Raw genomic sequence first — 20,207 nt, 5'->3', positions numbered from 1 at the left:
AATAGAAAAATCTCTTAATCCAGTAGCAAAAACTAGAGATAGGTTGATGTTAGAATATTCTATCAGTTCAGGACAGCAATCAAATAAGAGTCTCCTACAAATATTAGCATAAAACATTAGTCATGTTTTACATTTATTATGCTGTTTATATCCACAGTACTTCAAACTCACTTTCTGTTAAATTGTATCTGTCATCTGTAAAGAACTACCTATTTGGGTCTTGACATTTAACTTTTATTCTAGTCTCCAGTAGCTTTTATTTTTAACTTGAATACACCTACTATACAAGCTGATGTAATTACAGTAAATTGTATTTTTAAAGTTTAACATGTAATAAATTGTCTCCATTCCAAAAAGCAGTATTTTGTTTAAATGTTATTGTAAATCATATCTCTATCAATCTAAACATTCAGATTTATAGGTCAGTGTGAATGAGTTTTCATGTTTTTTAAATTTGCTTATAGCATCTAACAAAGGAGGGGGGCCCTTGTGCCTTTTGTTGTTTGGTCAATTGACTTCAATGATATTGCACATGTGAGTAAAAATTACTTTTGTGCTTACGTGTTGTCAGGATAGACCCATAGTTTTTAAACTGTTAGTGAATCCTTTAGGATGAAAGGCACTATATAAATATAAAATTATTTTATTATGGCTGCATTCATTTTAACCATCTTATTATACTCCTGAAAAAGATTAACTTCTGGTTTACAAGTTGAATGTTTTTGTTTTTAAAAGTCTGCCTGGTTCTTCAGCATTCAAATCTCTAAAATGTCATTTGCAGTCTTGCACAGACACCAATCAGACTATATTTGTTTTCTAAATCAACCTTTAATTTAAAAAATACCTTTCTGTTGTCAGAGGAGCTACAGCTATGACAAAGGAAAAACATCAGCCACATTGTCCCTGGGTTTTGTTCCTGTTTTTGTAAAAATATTATGTGTAAGTAATTACAAAGGATTACAGTGAACTCTAGAATGAACAGGAACATTATCCTGATATTCAGAGTTAAGTGACACCCCCCACCAGAAAAAAATCCACTCCTTTTTCTTAATACCTCTTAAGGTATTTCATCTAAACAAAGTCTGATACACAGTATACATTGTTAACACATCTCAGACATGTCACAGTTTAGTTATGAAAATCGACCATGAGAAAAGCAGAGTTCCCAATTGAGTTAATAACGAGTTGCCTAGCAAGGAATAGACTCAATTCATAGGAAGAGTTCCCAATGTGTTAAGTGATGCAGTATCAGGCCCTATAGTCTGGGGAATCTGTACATGTAAATCACTGGACAGAATTAATGGGCTACTGAAAGCTCAATCAGCCTAAATGAAGGCACCTGTAGCAGAGGAGAGTAGTTAGGTCTAGACGGAAGGAGGGAAAGGAGGTGGCTGCTGCTTTTGCTGTGGGAGAGAAGGTGGGCTGGGGACAGGGGAGAATAGGGTTTAGCAGATTCCCCTGGAGAAAAGGGAAGAGTTTTTAAAAGTTTGTGTTGCTCATGCTTGTTTGCCAGAAGGGTCAGAACTGTAAGTGACATTGCCTCAGGGCTAAGCCTTTTTGATACAGAAGGTGGGGTAGGTTGGGTGGAGCAGCAGATCAGCTGGGAAACTGAAGCTAAGTGGCTGCTGCAAGGCACAACACTGCAAAGGGGGCCCTGTGGTAAGGATGTACTTTAACAATGACACTTTATATTAAAACATGCTGTACCCTGTCCTCTTTCAGTTATTCATGGGATAGTGGTTACTCCCCCATACATAATGAGGTTTTCAAATTTAATGTGGAAAAAGCCTGAACATGGTCCTTTTCTTCCACCTGGAACAAATACTGATAAAGGTCACCAGGAATATATTTATTCTCAATGGCATGCCACAGTAATCCAGGCAAAAGGTAATCTGAATATGATGTAGTGACAATGTTGTATTGTGAATTTGAAGGTCTCCTTGGTTAAACCATTTAGCTGTAATTTATATGCAATCTCAAGCCATTCTTTGATACATTTAGTTTGTTGGGTATCATCTGCTGTACAGACTATGATATCTACACATCTAACTGGCTCTTTACAGAGGAACAGGGCATCTCAAAGATTATAGGGTTCCATTTTAGCACCCTGAAACTATAAAGTTCCTGTTCTGTAGTGACAAAGACTTCAAATCTTTAGGGATGACTAGAGACCTAGACTTTATCAAAACATCTGATTACATGCACAACTTTCTACTCGCAGATCCTTCAGCCTTTCAATCACAAGGTCTTCTGAATGAGATAAGTACATCACGTTAATGGAGGATCGCTTCTGGGGCACACAGTGGGAACTGCAAGCAAAAAACCAAACACATCTGAAATTAGTTTTATTTGAGGGGAAATAATCTCAAGATACTATATTGATCCAAATTTGCCATATCAAATTATAGAGCTGAAACAAGCAATTACACCAGCTAAAAATCTGGCTTCTAAATTGGTGTAATTCCATCAGTGGCATTATGCCAGTTACACTAGCTGAGGAGCTTGCCTGAAATTTCTGTTGCTACTTCCACACATTACTGTACACTACAGGACCTACTTAAAAAAAAAAAAAAAGGTCTGCCAGTTGGAGAAGCAAGGAAAGTTATGAATCGTTCCCCTGCTCCCTCCCACCCCCCAAAACCCCAGATCACAGCCTGGCGAGTTGGAACCACCCCACCCACCCCCGCCCGGGGCAGGTTTCTGGCATGCTCAGCCGCGGTCCTGGGCAGCTGATCCTGGGCAGGAAGTGGAAGCCACCTCCCCATCCCTGCTCTCTCAGGCAGCTGCAGAGCAGTGACTGGGAGGCATTAGAAGTGGCTCTCCCCTGCCAGGGAGAGAGGCGGGGGTGGGCAGGCACAGCCGAAGGACAGAGCGCCCATCCCTGCAGGTAACATGGTGGGGAGAGCATGGTGGCCCCAGGGAGAGTGGTGGAACATGTGGGGGGAACACATGACTTCTCCTTTAGATCATACCCCCCAGTATGGGAAGGCACCAGTTCTCTATGGGGCATCCTCAGGGGGAGGGGGCGGGAAGAGGTGGGACGGGGTTGGGCCTTGGGGGAAAGGGTGGAGTGGGGGCGGGTTTTGGTAGAGAGCACCCCACCCCGGAAAATCGGAAGTCGGCTCCTATGTATGAATTAGAACTGAACCTGAACAAACCCCTCCAGATCCACACACCCCAAAATGTGGACTGAATCCCCGCAAACTTTGAGAGGTTTGTGCCCATTTCTACTGTGAATGGCACTTCACTTATGGAAAGCCCACATGTTTCTCATTACTTTACTTTAAAAAAAAAATCCAGTTGCTTTGCTGGTTCTTACCAGCTCTCAGTAATGTTTGTCCAAACACATGTCAATTATTTTCTGAATGATCAATATTGAAGCCTGGTTTTTTAAAAGGAACTATGGGTGTTAGGTGTCCAGCTTCAATTAACTTTCAATAGGAGTTGGGCACTTGTCTGTCTTGAGCCCCTTTGAAAATTCCAGCTAGAGGTTAAAGCTATTTCTGGGGCCAGTTAACACTTTTTCTCCCTGTGTTGTGCTACTGTTATTCAAGCAGACTGGTATTTGTAAATGTCATAAACCCAATTCTTAATTTCATTGAGACGTGCTTCCACGCAGCGGCTGTAGAATTGGGCTACGTGTTGTTTTTATTAAGGCTATAGGTATCTATGTCCTATTTAATGTATTACCTCATCCAATTTTCTGTTTTATTTATTACACCCCGATGTGCTTCAGAGAGCTCTCCAGATTCTTCGTAAGAGCATTCTCCTCTTAAAGAAAAGATTTAAACATTTTATCAAAGCTAGTATTAAAAATATATATATATATAATACATAGGTTGGGGAAAGAGTGTCTGTACATCTGGGTATAGTGCTTAGATTATCCACAAATACATAGTTAGTTTTTTAAAAGTCGTATTAGTTTCTGCTGCAGCTGAATGTATTTTTATAACATGAGATTCAATAATATGATTCAAGGGTTTTAGCCAATATACCAAATGGAGGACATTATTGTCTTACTGAAGTAGTCTTATAAATAGCATTTGTAAGGGCAAGAGAATAACTTTTTGAAAGTGTAGACTAAAGGCTCACATTCATCCCTAAAGTCAAATTCTTTCCATTGGACTGACCAGTGACTTGAACCTCATACCCTCCCTCCCTCCCTCTCCCCAGCTGCCTTGAAGTGGAAGAATTTGCCTCACAAAAATATAGAGTTTCAGTTATGACAAACTATACTACATTGCTCATATATTGACCTAGGATTAGATACATAAGGACAGCTAAAACATTCTGGGTTAAGAGAAGTGAACTCACTTGGTCTTTTGACTAAGGACAGATAAAATGGAACTATATTTAGGTGCTTAAGCATAGTTTGTGATACTCTCGTTAAATCTGAGAGGCAGCTTCTGCTTTTCTTATCTTCCAGTAAGTGAGTGCAATGAATAGGATTAGTATTAGGCCTCATTGATCCCTTTCGCTACTGCAGGACAATGCATGTGCCTAGGTAAGAGTTTTAACAGATTTACTGCAGAAAAGTAAAGACAAAACTGGTATGTGCAGCCACTCTATAAACCATGTCACTTTGTGGCTACATTAACCACTATATCTCAGAAATTATGCCGCTTGAGTAAATCATACCATGTACTCTGTGTTTCAGCTAGTAGGTGGATGCTTGACTAAAGCCGGATCAGAACTTCACTGCTGTCACACCCATGCTGTTCCAGTGTTTGGTTTCTAAACACTGACAACCCTGCTAAACAGTGGGTTCATTAAGACATCTATATTTGCCCATTTGGCCCCACACTGAGAGCATATTACTGAACTGTTGTGACCAAATCTGAACCCAGTTCTCTCAAGGTGAAAAGATGTGGCATTTTAACCCCCAATTCCTACTCTAAATGCCAAACGTAACAGGTATATCCAGCAAATGTGCTGCTGGACATACCTGGTACACACTGACTTTCCAATCATTTGAGTGGACTTCCCATAGCCAACAGTTACTGGAACTCTTGCACATTCCTACTTCATTGAAGAGATTTAAAAAGTGGCTACTTGCAAAAACTTGTGAAGAAGCCAGGAGGCTCCAGAATCCAGTGGCTCAGTTGCATTGTCTGAAAGTTCACATAGTGTTGTTGACGGCTGCACTGTTGTAGCCTGGAATCTTCTGGCAAGTTTCTCCTTCTCTCTGTAGCGCAGTGTTGGCATTCTCTAGTGGCCTGCTGTTTACTTCCACCATATAGCTCGGTCACCAGGAAGCGATAAGCCACCAGTAAGGGCTCACTCTGGGTGCATCTGTTCAAACAGTACAGGCTCTTAGTCAGAGCTTCATGGAGAACCAAGCTGCCACTGTCATCCGTGAATCGTAGCCGAAAGCCTATGACATCTGAGGTGGTCTCATTCAAAATGGCTGAAATGTTAAAGACATCATAACCAGATGGTGGTAGCTCATCTAACATCAGCACTTTTTCATCTAAGGCTTTGCTTTCTGTGATATTTCCCTGGACCACAGAGATACTGTGCACAGTAACATTGACTGTCAGCGATTCTGGGTGTAGAGTCTTCCGGAGAAGAACTAATTCTGCAAGCCTCATGGAAGGTTTCAGGTAAGAAATATTAAACCACAGCCATCCTGGAATGCCAAAATCTGGATCTAGGAGAACAATAAATGTAAAATTTTATTTCATTCATGGAACATGTAGACATGGAAGCTAAAGGGGAAACTGAGGCAGTGGTGGTGGTAGTGGTTTCAGTGGAGCAGAGTGGGTGGGTAGACAGGAGGGCAAGGAGGGAGATGAAGGAGAGGATGAGGGCCCTTGGCTCTGGAATTTTCTTTCCCCAATAATTCAACAGAACCCAAGTTTGTTGATATTCAGGGCATTGTGAAAGACCTATTTGTGTTTTGCTTCACTAAGAGGCTGATTTGTTGAAAGAGGTGCTTTTGAGAAAGAGCAGGGAGGGGAGATGAGTTTCTTGTTTAAGGGAGAGAGGACTGAGTTTTGTTGTATCATGAGATTTTTGTTGTTGACGTTGTGTCAGTTCACTTACTTTAAACTGTGATTTTCTTTCTGTGTGTGTACCTAGAAATTCTCAGTAGGTGCATTTTACAAAACCAATTAATTATTGAAGCGTGCGGGAACAGAGTAAAACTATATTATGAAATCCAAGGGCCAGGTACCCAAGTATGCTCTGGTTGATTTGCACTGATCTCATGACAGTAAGTCACCACAAACCTATTTTAAGGCACTCGAGTGGCTTAAAGTTAGGGTGTACCAGTGAATCTGGCCCAACCCTTGTAAAACTTTAAAAATATTGATGCAAAATGTAACTTCAAATAAAAAATCTGTATTTATTTAGAAACATGCTATGACCTTGAAATCAGTAAATTTCCAGACGATATTTTATTTCTTTTTAGTAACTTTAGTATGACCTTTGTGAATATTTGTAAACACGTCTATTAAAAGAATTGTTTGAAGTCACAAATTTGTTTGCATGGGCTTAAGTTTCAACTTGCAACATATTTTGTTTGTTTTTAATGGCTAAATTGTACCTCCCTGACACTCAATTGATAAAACAGAAATGTTTACAGGCTCTTAATGAAACATGGCATTGCTGTAATGGTCTTACCTTGCTAATGATCTCACTGGTTCAACCGTTCTGGAGAGAGATGTGCAGCCTGGTTTTGCTGCCAGCTCAGATTTGGCTCCTTTTATTATTATTTTTTAACAGAGATTTCCAACCACGTCAGTGTATGCCTAATTTTTATTTCATTTAAGACAGTACTTTGGATGTCAGCCAAGGTCTAAGGTCCCGAGTGGGTTTCACTAAACTCTTCTGTCTGTTTTCCCTGCAACTCTCTTGCTCGCTAATAGTTTTTCTTCTCTGTTTTATTTCATATGCTTATTTGTTTAAGATAAGCTAAGATGATCTTGTTTCGTACAAACTGGCTGTTATATCTGTGCCTTAGGTTCCTGAGAACCAAATTCCACACTCAGCTATATGCACGCCAGCTCCATCAAGATCAGTACAACTGGCACACACATCTGCAGGCTGAGTTTGGCTCTAAATAAATCTACTAAATCGTCCCAGATGGGGGAGAATATTTGTTTCTTATCTGATCACCAATTAAAAGTAGCATCTTATTGTCAGTTGGGCATGGAAAGTCAAAGGACACATTGCTTAAAATTAGGGCTGTCAATTAATCGCAGTTAACTCATGCGATTAACTCAAAAAATTAATCACAATTAATCGCACTTATAACAATAGAATACCGACTGAAATTTATTAAATATTTGTGGATGTTTTTCTACATTTTGAATATTGATTTCAATTACAACACAGAATACAAAGTGCACAGAGCTCACTTTGTTATTATTTTTATTACAAATATATGCACTGTAAAAATGATAAACAAAAGAAATAGTATTTTTCAGTTCACCTCATACAAGTACTGAAGTGCAATCTCTTTATCTTGAAAGTGTAACTTACCAATGTAGTTTTTTTTGGTTACATAACTGCACTCAAAACAAAACAATGTAAAACTTTAGAGCCTACCAGTCCACTCAGTCCTACTTCTTATTCTGCCAATCGCTAAGACAAACAAGTTTGTTTCCATTGATGGGAGATACTGCTGCCTGCTTCTTATTTACAATGTCATCTGAAAGTGAGAACAGGCGTTCACATGGCACTTTTGTAGCCAGCGTTGCAAGGTATTTACATGCCAGATATACTAAACATTCGTATGCCCCTTCCATGCTTTGGCCACCATTCCAGAGGACATGCTTCCAGGCTGATGAAGCTCGTAAAAAAATAATGCGTCAGTGAAATTTGTGACTGTACTCCTTGGGGGAGAATTGTATGCCTCCTGCTCTGTTTCACCCGCATTCTGACATATATTTCATGTTGTAGCAGTCTCGGATGGTGACCCAGCACATGTTGTTCATTTTAAGAACACTTTCACAGCAGATTTGACAAAACGCAAAGAAGGTACCGATGTGAATGGCACCTGACTCAGATGATGAAAATCAGCATGCATCAGTCCACGCTGCTTTGGATCGTTATCAAGCAGAACCCATCATCAGCATGGATGCATGTCTTCTGGAATGGCAGTTGAAGAATGAAGGGACATATGAATCTTTAGCGCATTTGGCATGCAAATATCTTGCAATGCTGGATACAACAGTGCCTTGAGAACGCCTGTTCTCACTTTCAGGTGACATTGTAAACAAGAAGCAGGCAGCATTATTTCCTGTAAATTGTAACCAAACTTGTTTCTCTTTGCGACTGGCTGAACAAGAAGTAGGACTGAGTGTAGTTGTAGGCTCTAAAGTTTTACATTGTTTTATTTTTGAATGCAGTTTTTTTGTACATAATTCTACATTTGTAAGTTCAACTTTCATGATAAAGAGATTTCACTACAGTACTTGTATTAGGTGAACTGAAAAATACTATTTCTTTTGTTTTTTACAGTGCAAATATTTGTAATCAAAAATAAATAAAAAGTGAGCACTGTACACTTTGGATTCTGTGTTGTAATTGAAATTAATATATTTGAAAATGTAGTAAACATCCAAAATATTTAAAATAAATGGTATTCTAGTGTCATTTAAAAAATTAATTGCGATTAATTGCACTGTTAATCACACGATTAATCGCGATTAATTTTTTTTATCGCGCGATAGCCCTACTTAAAATGCATTCTCCCAGGACTAACCAGTGCACTGGACCCTGAGCAGGATGGGGATGGACTGTTGGAGCATTAGTTAGTTAACTTCTAGGATACAACAGCAGGAATGGAAGAGAGTTTGTAGGAAATAAATAGCTTCAGAGCCCAGTTAGGCTCCTGGTGTGGACAGGACCTTAGTCTTACACTGTAGACACTATGTTCCGCCTCACCAGCACAAAGGATGTCCTTTTATAGGTCATCAGAGTCCAATCTGATACCATAGATTAGAAGAAGCCCACCCAGTTTCTAGGACTGATGCACTATCTGGACCCAGACTAGTCAGTTTGGCCAGGTCCAAAACTGAAGAGGGCCCACACCAATCACTATGTGGAAGACTGTGGATGATGTGTGACTCTCCTTGCCAGATAATTCACCTTCTTCCCTCATCCATGTCATTCACCCATCCATGTGGAAGCCCAAGACATGTGGCACTGTAAATATCCCATTTCTCTTTTCCCAGGTATGCTATGACTCAGGTTAAGTTCAGATGGTTCCCACCTGTCTTAGATTATTCACTCAGATCTCATCTCTGCAGCATTTATTTACCTAGGGTGCCTGAGGGCCCTTACTGGTTCAGAGCACAATACCCCAGAACAATGAGGCATAGGATGCTCAGCGGTGCTTTTAACAGCTGCTCTAAAATGGAGCAGTGCTGACAACAGCATGTGTGCAGGAGACCTGGAGCCTACCCCTACCTCCACGCCAGATGTCCGTGCCCTTTTGGGACATTGGCACTTGTAGTGTGGGAGTTAGCCCCACTCCAGCCTACCCGTTCCAGGTAGCACTATGTTTGTATTTAGCCCAGGAGGTCAATCCTAATTTAGAGACCTGAGGAGACACTCTTAGCCGTGTCTCTTTGGTTAGGGCTTCTCTGCATGGGATTTCTGTCTGGAGTCCTCCAGGACTCTAACCCTAGAAACGTACTCTACAGCATAATCCACCATGGCCATAGACTTATAGCTAGAGTGATAGATGGGTAGAGCACTGCCCAGTATCTCCGAGTACAAGGGCCTGTAAGCTGTCACAGGAAGCAGGAGCCACAGCCAGGGCTTGAGCCACCCTCCACGCCCTATAGCCAGGAAGCAAGGGACAAAGAGCAGCCAGAGCGAGACTCAGCTGAGGGCCAGCATCCCAACCAGAGCATCCCCCAGTTGATGGCAGAAAGCATCTAGTTCCCCTCCCCAGCACAGGGCAAGCAACAGCCAGGACCAAGGGGTAGTGGTAACTCCAACCACAGACCTTTACTTGGCCCAGGACAAGAAGTAGCCAAATAAGCCCCAGAATTATCTAGACACGGACCCAGGGAGATGCCAGAACCACTCTGAAGCGATTTCTGTATTCCTGAAACTTTTTTTTATGCTGTAACCTTGCCAGGCTTCTGTCTGGTAATCATGCCATTTGCTGTCTTTCATGTAACAAGATTAGATATAGTCATCAAGTGTGCAAATTAGGGTGTTAAGTTACTTGCATAAAATCTCCAGACTTCTGAACCATCAGCCTTAATAGTTATATTCTCAACATACACATGCCGTTCTGGTTTCACTGCCCAAGCAACATGACAAGCACAAAGTAAACAAACTGGATAAATAGTGACAAGTAAATGAGATTTTTAAAAACTCGTTTTTTAAAATATCAACTGTTGTTAGTAATGTGAGTAAGGACTTTTTTTGATGTGGTTTGTCTTGGCAATAGATAAATAGTGCTCCATAAGACTGACATGTGCAGGTAATTTCAACTGGTGACGGAAGTTTAGCTGGTTGGGAGTTAAGGTAGCATCTCATTTCTTAACTGCTCTTTCCTCAAAGCAGTCACTTGAAAGAAAATGATGCCCTAGCCCTTTTTATTTAACTCCGGCCTTGGAGACTGCAGAGAGATCCTTCAAAACAAATGCTGTGTCTTATAAAATGTATAAAGCAGATATTGAAATGGTAAAGTAATAGGTTTATAAAAGCAATGTCATTAATGATATGAAGAAGAAGGAAAAAAAAAAAAAAAGAAAATCTATTGGATAACCTGTTTTTAAAAGGAAAGCATTTCAAAATGGCAATATTTTTTTCCGCTTAGGAATTGTTTATCATGGTAATGTTTAAAGTTATTCAATATATGATGTAAATCACAAATAAATAGTGGTCAGTTTCCTACCTTGGATTCTCCTGAAACTCTGCACAAGAGTCCCTTCACTGTTTAAGGCTGGTGGATTTCGTAGATGATAGACTAACTTCATGTAGTGGTGAGGTTTGGTCCTGAGAGGTATGGATAACTTATTGATATGTAGCATTTCCAGGATGGCCTTGCTTAACTGTTCATCTCTTCCCCAGATAAACTGGCATTTCCCTGCCCCTGGGAAGTAAGAACAAAACATCAACAGCAATCCACAGATGAGTCCTAAAAACAGAGAAACAATGCTCATGGTGGGTCTGTGAGTAAACAAAGTTTTAGCGAAAAAACAGAATGTAGCCTTTTGCTGGCTCCTTGTGTTTTGTCTTCTAGCTATAATTGCAGAGGGGTAATAATACTCAGCCAGAAAACTGCAGTTAATTACTTGCAAGGACTTGGTGCCATTGGCACTGTCCTGAAAACTAATTACTGGTAAACAGAAAGCCCTAGAAGACTTCATTTGGAGGATGTGTGTTTACTACATACACACATTCCCTCTCTTTCTTTCTCCCTGGTTTGCTGTTGGGACAAAAGCATTTTGTATGTTGTTAAGATGATGTATAGAATTTTTGTTTCTGTTTTTTAAATACAGTTTTGTTCATTTAGATTAAGTGACTCGTTGTTATGGAAACGGAAGTCCCTTAATCTATTCACAGGCCATTTGTGGCAACGGTAGCAGTAATGCATGCTTTCCCACACTCCCTGCATGAATGCCATTAACCTTGACTTGGGAAGACCACCCTCTGCACACATGAGAGGTGGTTTATTCTGCATTCCACCTCAGTCCCATGTCTTTAGTGAGCACAAACTGCCAGTTGTCCTAAATCCTTCCAGAATCTTATGCATTGTTTGTACAGCTAGCTGCTACCCACCGGGGGTCAGAACCTCAGACCACTCAATCGATTTCACTTTGTACTAGAGCTGGGACTCTTAATTATTGTCACAAAAGTAAAAGGCCCTTGACTTAGTCCCTGAATCATTCAGTTCCCTGTTTACTCTCCTCTAGTTTCAGTATAACATAACTTTTCTCTTAGGCTTTTTTGGCGGGGAGGGTTGGGGGGAATGGACGGGCCAAAGAATTTTGAACAATAAACTTCAAAAGTAGCAGTTGCACCATCAAACCACATGTATTTAACTGTTTTGCTAACAACCTAGATTAAACATTTAAGAGGATTTTTTTAAATGAGAATTTCACTTTTCACAATTGGTGCGACTTGTTCACAAACAGTAAGTCAGCACACACACCTTGGGGGCATCTCCTGGAGCGATAAATCAAACAGATGCATTTTGTGGCTTTTTCTGTTTCCATATTGTCCATGATTTTCTTCATTATTTCAAAGTTATTTGCTGTTCAAAATAATTTGCCAAATAATTTCTGAAACAAATTCTTGGTCTGCGGCTGGCTTATTCATGAGCAGTTTTTGTAAATATTCCATATCTGAAATTCAAACTGAGCTGTTTTGATTAGATGTCTAGGGCATGTAATACACTTCTGCTCTTTGACTGGATGACCATAATTTAGAATCGGACGTCTGGTGAAAATATTTAGCATAATATAATATAATATTAAAAAGCTTTAGCTTTTTATTAATAGTCTGCAACGTTGACTTAAAATTGGTTGCTTATGCGATCATTCCTGAATCTTTGTGAAAAGCAAACACAGAAGAGAAGGGAACATAGTGAAAACCTCTATGACTAAAAATTCAGATTTCAATTTCACTGACTTTTTTTTGAAGCTCTTGTAAGTCAGCCATTTTGACAGTAGTAAAAATAAGGTTTAATACTTTGTAGGCCTTTTGCAGAATGACCACAGGGTAGGAGTTCACACTATCTCAGGGGTCTAGTCATTGGCCATTTCTTCATGGTATTCAAAAACTGACCAAGGATTTAAAAAGTATCCTTAAATCAAACAGAATGTTGGAGGAGATGTTAGAGAATCTCTCATTGAAGATTCTTTGTATAGGTGTCACCCTCACCCCTGTCCACGCATGTCTCCTCCTGGGTCTTTAGGCTTCTCTCTTGTATTCACCACCTGAAGCCCTTTGTGGTAAATTTAATGAGAAAGAACACCTTGGCATGCCCCCTCTGACTGAGAAAATGGGGGAGGGAGGTCATGCTCCACATCTCTTACCCGTTTCTGGGATTCTCATCGCTTGTAGATTTCTGCATGGAGTCACACAGTACAACAGCAATTGTCTTGAAAACAAGATGTATTACAAAGAGAAAGAGAATAGTCGTAAAAACAAAATAAATGGTTTGCATAACATACCTTAATTAAATCCTTTCCAAAGCCCAATGAAGCAGGCTTTCCTTTTCTTAGGAATAGAGAAAGGAAAATCTCATACCTCTAGAAATAAAGTCCCCAATCTGACCCTTCCCTGGGTAGTCTGACAACTTCTCTTTGCTGTCCATAGAAGTATCCCTCTCATGATCTGTTTACCTGTAACAAGTCTCATTGAGACTTGGCAGCAATTTTGCTAGAGGAGCAGTTCTTCATGGAATTCTCTGCTGAAGAACATTATTCTTTAGTCCTTTCAGTTTCATCTTTGAAGAAGAAACTTTCAGCTATGAAGAATAACTGCAAAAAATTACCATTGATCCAATTTTTTTTTAAAGTGTTGAACTAAACAAGCATTCTAAGTTCAAGAATTCAGAGCTGAAGTTAAAAGAAATCCAAACACGTTAAGACTTGGAAATGCACAGCAAACTGTAACACCACTCTGGAGTGATAAGAGAAACAAAGCAGGAAAAAAAATCTAACTTGTCTTTAAAAATCAATTTAATCTAACCTGGGGCCAAAACCACTCTCTTTTAAGTGGAAGCTTAAATCTAAATATCCAGGATTTGTACGGCTTTTTTGGGGGATAATTTACAACATCCCTGTAATGTTTTTGCCCTTAGATTGAGAACAAATCAATAATTTAACTCCAATTTAAAGTAGCTTTTAATCTGGCAATGTACTGAGCTTTGAACTCTCATCTCTCAATTACTGAGAGTAACATCTGCAGCCTTTTGAAAGACTTAAGAAATCTGGATGGGTTGTAGGACATGAAGTTCTTTATAAAGTGTGTGTATGTGTATAAAAATGTTAAGTTGTTTACAAAGTAGGACAGGAAAGAGAGGAAAGCAATGCAGAAAACTCCACAATCAAAACAACATTTCATGGAAAAGAATGACTCTGCACTCCAGGGAATACTGATGCCTGCCAGGACCTCTCCTCGCCTTATCAACAAACAACAAAGGAGAACTGTGAAATCCCAGAGAAAAAAGAATTGTGTTCTTTGTGAAATGAAACTGGGGATACTAACACTAAATGCAGTAGGAGTTATCTCTCAGGATATCTTTATGTCCTAGTGAGGACAAGAAAATGCTAAAATACAGTCAGGGTCTGATGAGAAACAGTCAAATAAAAAAGAGTCCCATTCAATTACATCGTGTGATGGCAGACAGCTAAAAGGAGACAAGTTTTTAAAGTGCTTACATACCAGTGCTAGAAGTCTAAATAATAAAATGGGTGAACTGGGGTGCCTCGTATTAAATGAGGATATTGATAAAATAGGCATCACAGAAACTTGGTGGAATGAGGATAATCAATGCGACACAGTAATTCCAGGGTACAAAATATATTCGAAGGACAGAACAGGCCGTGTTAGTGGGGGAGTGGCATTATCTGTGAAAGAAAGCGTAGAATCAAAGGAAGTAAAAATCTTAAATGAATCAAACTTTGTACTATAGACTCTCTATGGATAGAAATTCCATGCTCTAATAATAAGAATATAGCAGTAGGGATATATTACCAATCACCTGTGAAATGCTCAGGGAGATTAGAGATGCTATTAAAATAAAAAACTCAATAATAATAATTGGGGATTTCAATTATCCCCATATTGACTGGGTACATGTCACCTCAGGACGGGATGCAGAGATAAAGTTTTTTGACACCTTCAGTGACTGCTTCTTGGAGCAGCTGGCCCTGGAACCCACCAGAGGAGAGAAAATTCTTGATTTAGTCCTAAGTGGAGCACAGGATCTGGTCCAAGAAGTGAATATAGCTGGACCACTTAGTAATAGTGACCATAATAGAGTTAAATTTAATATCCCTGTGGCAGGAAAAAGACCACAGCGGCCCAACGCTGTAGCATTTAATTTCAGAAAGGGGAACTACACAAAAATGAGGAGGTTAGTTAAACATAAATTAAAGGGTACAATGTCAAAAGTGAAATCTCTGCAAGCTGTGTGGAAACTTTTAAAAGACATCATAATAGAGGCTCAACTTAAATGTATACCCCAAATTAAAAAACATAGTGAGAGAACCAAAAAAGAGCGGATGCTCCAGATAAACAAACTGGCCCGGCCCGCCAGTGGCTTTACCCTGATGGGCCGGGTGCCAAAGGTTGCCGACCCCTGGTTTAAATCAACTTCTGTACCAGATGACTGGAGGATAGCTAATGTGACACCAATTTTTAAAAAGGGCTCCAGAGGTGATCCCAGCAATTACAGGCCTGTAAACCTGACTTCAGTACTGGGCAAACTGGTTGAAACTATAATAAAGAACAATATTGTCAGACACATAGATGAACCTAATTTGTTGAGGAAGAGTCAACATGGTTTTAGTAAAGGGAAATCATGCCTCACCAATCTACTAGAATTCTTTGAGGGATCAACAAGCATGTGGACCAAGGGGATCCAGTGGATATAGTGTACTTAGATTTTCAGAAAGCCTTTGACAAGGTCCCTCACCAAAGGCTCTTACACAAAGTAAGCTGCCACGGGATAAGAGGGAAGGTGCTCTTATGGATTGGTAACTGGTTAAAAGATAAAAAACAAAGTATAGGTATAAATGGTCAGTTTTCAGAATGGAGAGAGGTGAATAGTGGTGTCCCACAGGGGTCTGTTCTGGGACCAGTCCTATTCAACATATTCATAAATGGTCTGGAAAAAGGGGTAAACAGTGAGGTGGTAAAATTTGCAGATGATACAAAATTGCTAAAGATAGTTAAGACACGGTCAGACTGCGAAGAGCTACAAAAGGATCTCTCAAAACTGGGTGACTGGGCAACAAAATGGCAGATGAAATTTAATGTTGATAAATGCAAAGTAATGCACATTGGAAAGCATAATCCCAACTATACATATAAAATGATGGGGTCTAAATTAGCTCTTATCACTCAAGAAAGATAACTGGTTTTGTGGATGAAGGGAAAGCAGTGGACGTGGTGTTTCTTGACTTTAGCAAAGCTTTTGACACTGTCTCCCACAGTATTCTTGTCAGCAAGTGAAAGAAGTATGGGCTGGATGAATGCACTATAAGGTGGATAGAAAATTGGCTAGATTGTCGGGCTCAACGGGTAGTGATCAATGGCTCCATGTCTAGTTGGCAGCCAGTATCAAGCAAAGTGCCCCAAGGGTCGGTCCTGGGGCTGGTTTTGTTCAATATCTTCATTAATGATCTGGAGGATGGTGTGGATTGCACCCTCAGCAAGTTTGCAGACGACATTAAACTGGGAGGAGTGGTAGATACGCTGGAGGGTAGGGATAGGATACAGAGGGACCTAGACAAATTGGAGGATTGGGCCAAAAGAAATCTGATGAGGTCCAACAAGGACAAGTGCAGAGTCCTGCACTTAGGACGCAAGAATCCCATGCACCGCTACAGACTAGGGACCGAATGGCTAGGCAGCAGTTCTGCAGAAAAGGAGTTAAAGTGGACAAGAAGCTGGATATGAGTCAACAGTGTGCCCTTGTAGCCAAGAAGGCCAATGGCATTTTGGGATGTATAAGTAGGGGCATTGCCAGCAGATCGAGGGACGTGATCGTTCCCCTCTATTCGACATTGGTGAGGCCTCATCTGGAGTACTGTGTCCAGTTTTGGGCCCCACATTACAGGAAGGATGTGGAAAAATTGGAGAGAGTCCAGCGGAGGGCAACAAAAATGATTAGGGGACTGGAACACATGACTTACGAGGAGAGGCTGAGGGAACTGGGATTGTTTAGTCTACAGAAGAGAAGAATGAGGGGAGATTTGATAGCTGCTTTCAACTACTTGAAAGGTGGTTCCAAAGAAGATGGATCTAGACTATTCTCAGTGGTAGCGGATGACAGGACAAGGAGTAATGGTCTCAAGTTGCAGTGGGGGGGATTTAGGTTGGATATTAGGAAAAACTTTTTCACTAGGAGGGTGGTGAAACACTGGAATGCGTTACCTAGGGAGGTGGTGGAATCTCCTTCCTTAGAAGTTTTTAAGGTCAGGCTTGACAAAGCCCTGGCTGGGATGATTTAATTGGGGATCAGTCCTGCTTTGAGCAGGGGGTTGCACTAGTTGACCTCCTGAGGTCCCTTCCATCCCTGATATTCTAAGATTCTAAAGAGATCTTGGAGTCATTGTGGATAGTTCTCTGAAACATCCACTCAATGTGCAGTGGCAGTCAAAAAAGCGAACAGAATGCTGGGAATAATTAAGAAAGGAATAGATAATAGGACAGAAAATATCATGTTGCCTCTATATAAATCCATGGTACGCCCACATCTTGAATACTGTGTGCAGATGTGGTCGCCCCATCTCAAGAAAGATATATTGGAATTGGAAAAGGTTCAGAGAAGGGCAACAAAAATGATTAGGGGTATAGAATGAGATTAATTCTACGTACGTGGAGAGATTAATAAGACTGTGACTTTTCAGCTTGGAAAAGAGATGGCTATGGGGAGATATGATAGAGGTCTATAAAATCATGACTGGTGTAGTGAAATTAGATAAGGAAGTGTTATTTACTACTTCTCAAGAACTAGAACTAGGGGTCACCAAATGAAATTAATAGGCAGCAGGTTTAAAACAAATAAAAGGAAGCATTTCTTCATACAACACACAATCAACCTGTGGAATTGCTTGCCATAGGATGTTGTGAAGGCCAAGAGTATAACAGGGTTCAAAAAAGAACTAGATAAACTCATGGAGGATAGGTCCATCAATGGCTATTAACCCAAGATGAGCAGGCATGGTGTCCCTAGCCTCTGTTTGTCAGAAGCTGGGAATGAGCAACAGGGGATGGATCACTTGATTACTTGTTCTGTTCATTCCCTCTGGGGCACCTGGCACTGGCCACTGTCGGAAGACAGGATGCTTGGCTATATGGACCCTTGGACTGACCCAGCAAGGCCATTCTTATGTTCTTATGTAGGATATGAAAGAATAACTGAAGTAGAGAAACATGTCAGTGCTACTGAGAATATGTTCTGATTAACTGGGGAATTCAGAGTACTCCATGTTACAGAGAAATTGTACCCATACAGAAAAGAGCAAATAACTGATTACGAAAGCTGTCCAGCTGCAAAATTTTTATTGTCTTCCTGGCTGCATATAGAAGGGATTTGGTGGGGGAGAAATAGGATTGCCAATCCTCCAGGATTGCCCTGGATTCTCCAGGAATTAAAGATGAGTCTTTAATTAAAGATTATGTCATGTGATGAAATCTCCAGGAATACGTCCAACCAAAATTGGCAACCCTAGGGAGAAATAGGGGGGAGGGATGGACAACAGTTAGAGGCAGGTAATGTGAGAGTGGAAGTGGTCCTGGGGTAATAGTTAGTAGCTGGAAAAACCCAGGTTACTGTTTTGTTTGTTTTATTTTAGGACAGGAGAGGAGAGGCCTGGTGGTGCAGTGCAGAATAGTACAAGACTCCCCTTTCTTTCAGCTCACGAGGACAAGGTGTGGGATGAAGTGAAGCATATAAAGTGATCATCTAGTTTGACTTCCTGCACAACACCATTGAGCTGCCCTCAAATAATTCTTTTTGAACTAATGAATTGAATCTCTTAATTTTTTTTTAAATAAAAATCCAATCTTGACTGAGGGGGTTTGACTCTGCTTCCAGATAGTGGAGGGGAAGATTGATGGTACATCTACGCTGTGATTTAAAAAATCGGTGGCACTGGGTCTCCAAGCCAAGGGCAGCCAGCTCAGGCTCACAGGGCTGAAGGCTGCAAGGCTATAAAATTGTATTGGAGGAGTTCAATGTGGCACTGGGCTCTGGGGGGTGGGGAAATGTACACGCCGCAATGTTACAGCCCCGCAAGTTCAAGTCAGTTGGTCCGGGCCAGCGATGACCGTGCTGTAGGTCCTTTATTGCCGTGTAGGTGAACCCTAAGAGACTGCACCCCAGCAGGGATGCCTGAGAGGAAAGGACTTTGTTATCCATGTGTGTTTGAGTTATGTTCTGCTTGAAAGACTTCCCTGCTCGCTTGAGTACAGCTAATTTAAAGGGGCTAACTGAGAGAAGCTGGCTTAAGGGCATCAGCCTGCTACAAGCAGCAACATCCAGTGTGAGGGCAGGATATTGTAGAAAATATTAGCAATTACATGAACGGAGAGCATTATATGTATGGTACAAAGATGCCCATTAATCTAGAGACTATTAAAAGCAAACTAATCTCTAGTACATGGAGTTTTCTATGTATTATGAGAGAGAGACTTGAGATGTCAAGATTGGGTCTGAACTTTCCACAAGTTCAGATTTTGGATCCTGGTTCAGGTTTCTTATAGAAGCAGAGCCAACACACAAAATACGTATCTGGATCTGGCTGAACTTCCCCAAAGGCTGGGAAGGGTGTCGGGGGGAGGCAGAAGAGACAGCGGAGGGAGTAATTTCAAATATGGGTAGAGCTGGTTGAATAATAGCTGCAAAATAATTTCTGATGAATTTTGTGATATTTATTTTCAAAAAATAGTCTGATTTTTTTTTTCAATTATTCAGCAGCTCTAGATCTGGCATTCCAGTTAGGATCCATCTCTACTTAGAATACGGCCATTTAGGGGTAGCTTGAAGTGGGACACATGGAGTGTGAAATTCACCCCTGTGGAGAGGGTCTGCACCACATAAGTCCCACTCAAGCCCTCAAAATAGAAAGCTGCATTTGCAAGTACCTCTGAAAATCAGTCCTTACACCAGGTGTTTCAAGTTGAGCACTCAAAAACAGGACTTAGAATTAGGGGCTACTTTGGAAAATTTGTCTTTAGTGACTTGACCATAGTGATAGAGTGAATCAATGGTAGGAGCAAGAAAAGAATTTGTCTGTCTTGACTTTAGGACAACTGCTCTGTGCACTGCATCTGGCTGCCTCCTACAAGATTGAAGGGAATTAGCAAAGTTGTTTTAGAAAGAAGAAATAAAAAAATGGCCTGCAAATAAAATATGATGTAATGAAGCACTAGACCAGCTGGAGAAGTGCCTGTTTTTATAGAACATTCAGTGACAAATTACTTCCAATTTTAGATTGTTTGTTTGAAAATTCACTTTAGAAACATAATATATTTTTCCTTGATTTGATTTAGCC

At 40.5% G+C, this 20,207-nt stretch overlaps 1 protein-coding gene across 3 annotated transcripts; it reads right to left on the bottom strand.

Moving 5' to 3' along the window:
- Nucleotides 1–808: 808 nt before the first annotated feature.
- Nucleotides 809–13,302, bottom strand: LOC125637092 (uncharacterized). 3 transcript variants are annotated; one of them, XM_075128795.1, is made up of 5 exons: nt 13,149–13,302; nt 10,865–11,062; nt 5,053–5,650; nt 3,691–3,771; nt 809–2,309 (listed from the first exon to the last, which is right to left on the bottom strand). In XM_075128795.1, exons 2-5 carry the CDS (start codon nt 10,998–11,000, stop codon nt 2,183–2,185), a joined length of 942 nt encoding a protein of 313 aa, XP_074984896.1. In that variant the 5' UTR covers nt 11,001–11,062; nt 13,149–13,302; the 3' UTR covers nt 809–2,182. The 3 variants fall into 3 exon arrangements, with proteins under 3 accessions (XP_074984896.1, XP_048707136.1, XP_048707137.1); XM_048851179.2 differs by lacking the exon at nt 13,149–13,302 and having other exon boundaries at nt 10,865–11,288; XM_048851180.2 differs by lacking the exons at nt 3,691–3,771; nt 13,149–13,302 and having other exon boundaries at nt 10,865–11,288.
- Nucleotides 13,303–20,207: the final 6,905 nt, after the last annotated feature.

The sequence above is a fragment of the Caretta caretta genome, chromosome 5, assembly GCF_965140235.1.
Source record: "Caretta caretta isolate rCarCar2 chromosome 5, rCarCar1.hap1, whole genome shotgun sequence".
Lineage (NCBI taxonomy): Eukaryota > Metazoa > Chordata > Testudines > Cheloniidae > Caretta > Caretta caretta.
This window is presented reverse-complemented; position numbering and strand designations above follow the sequence as displayed.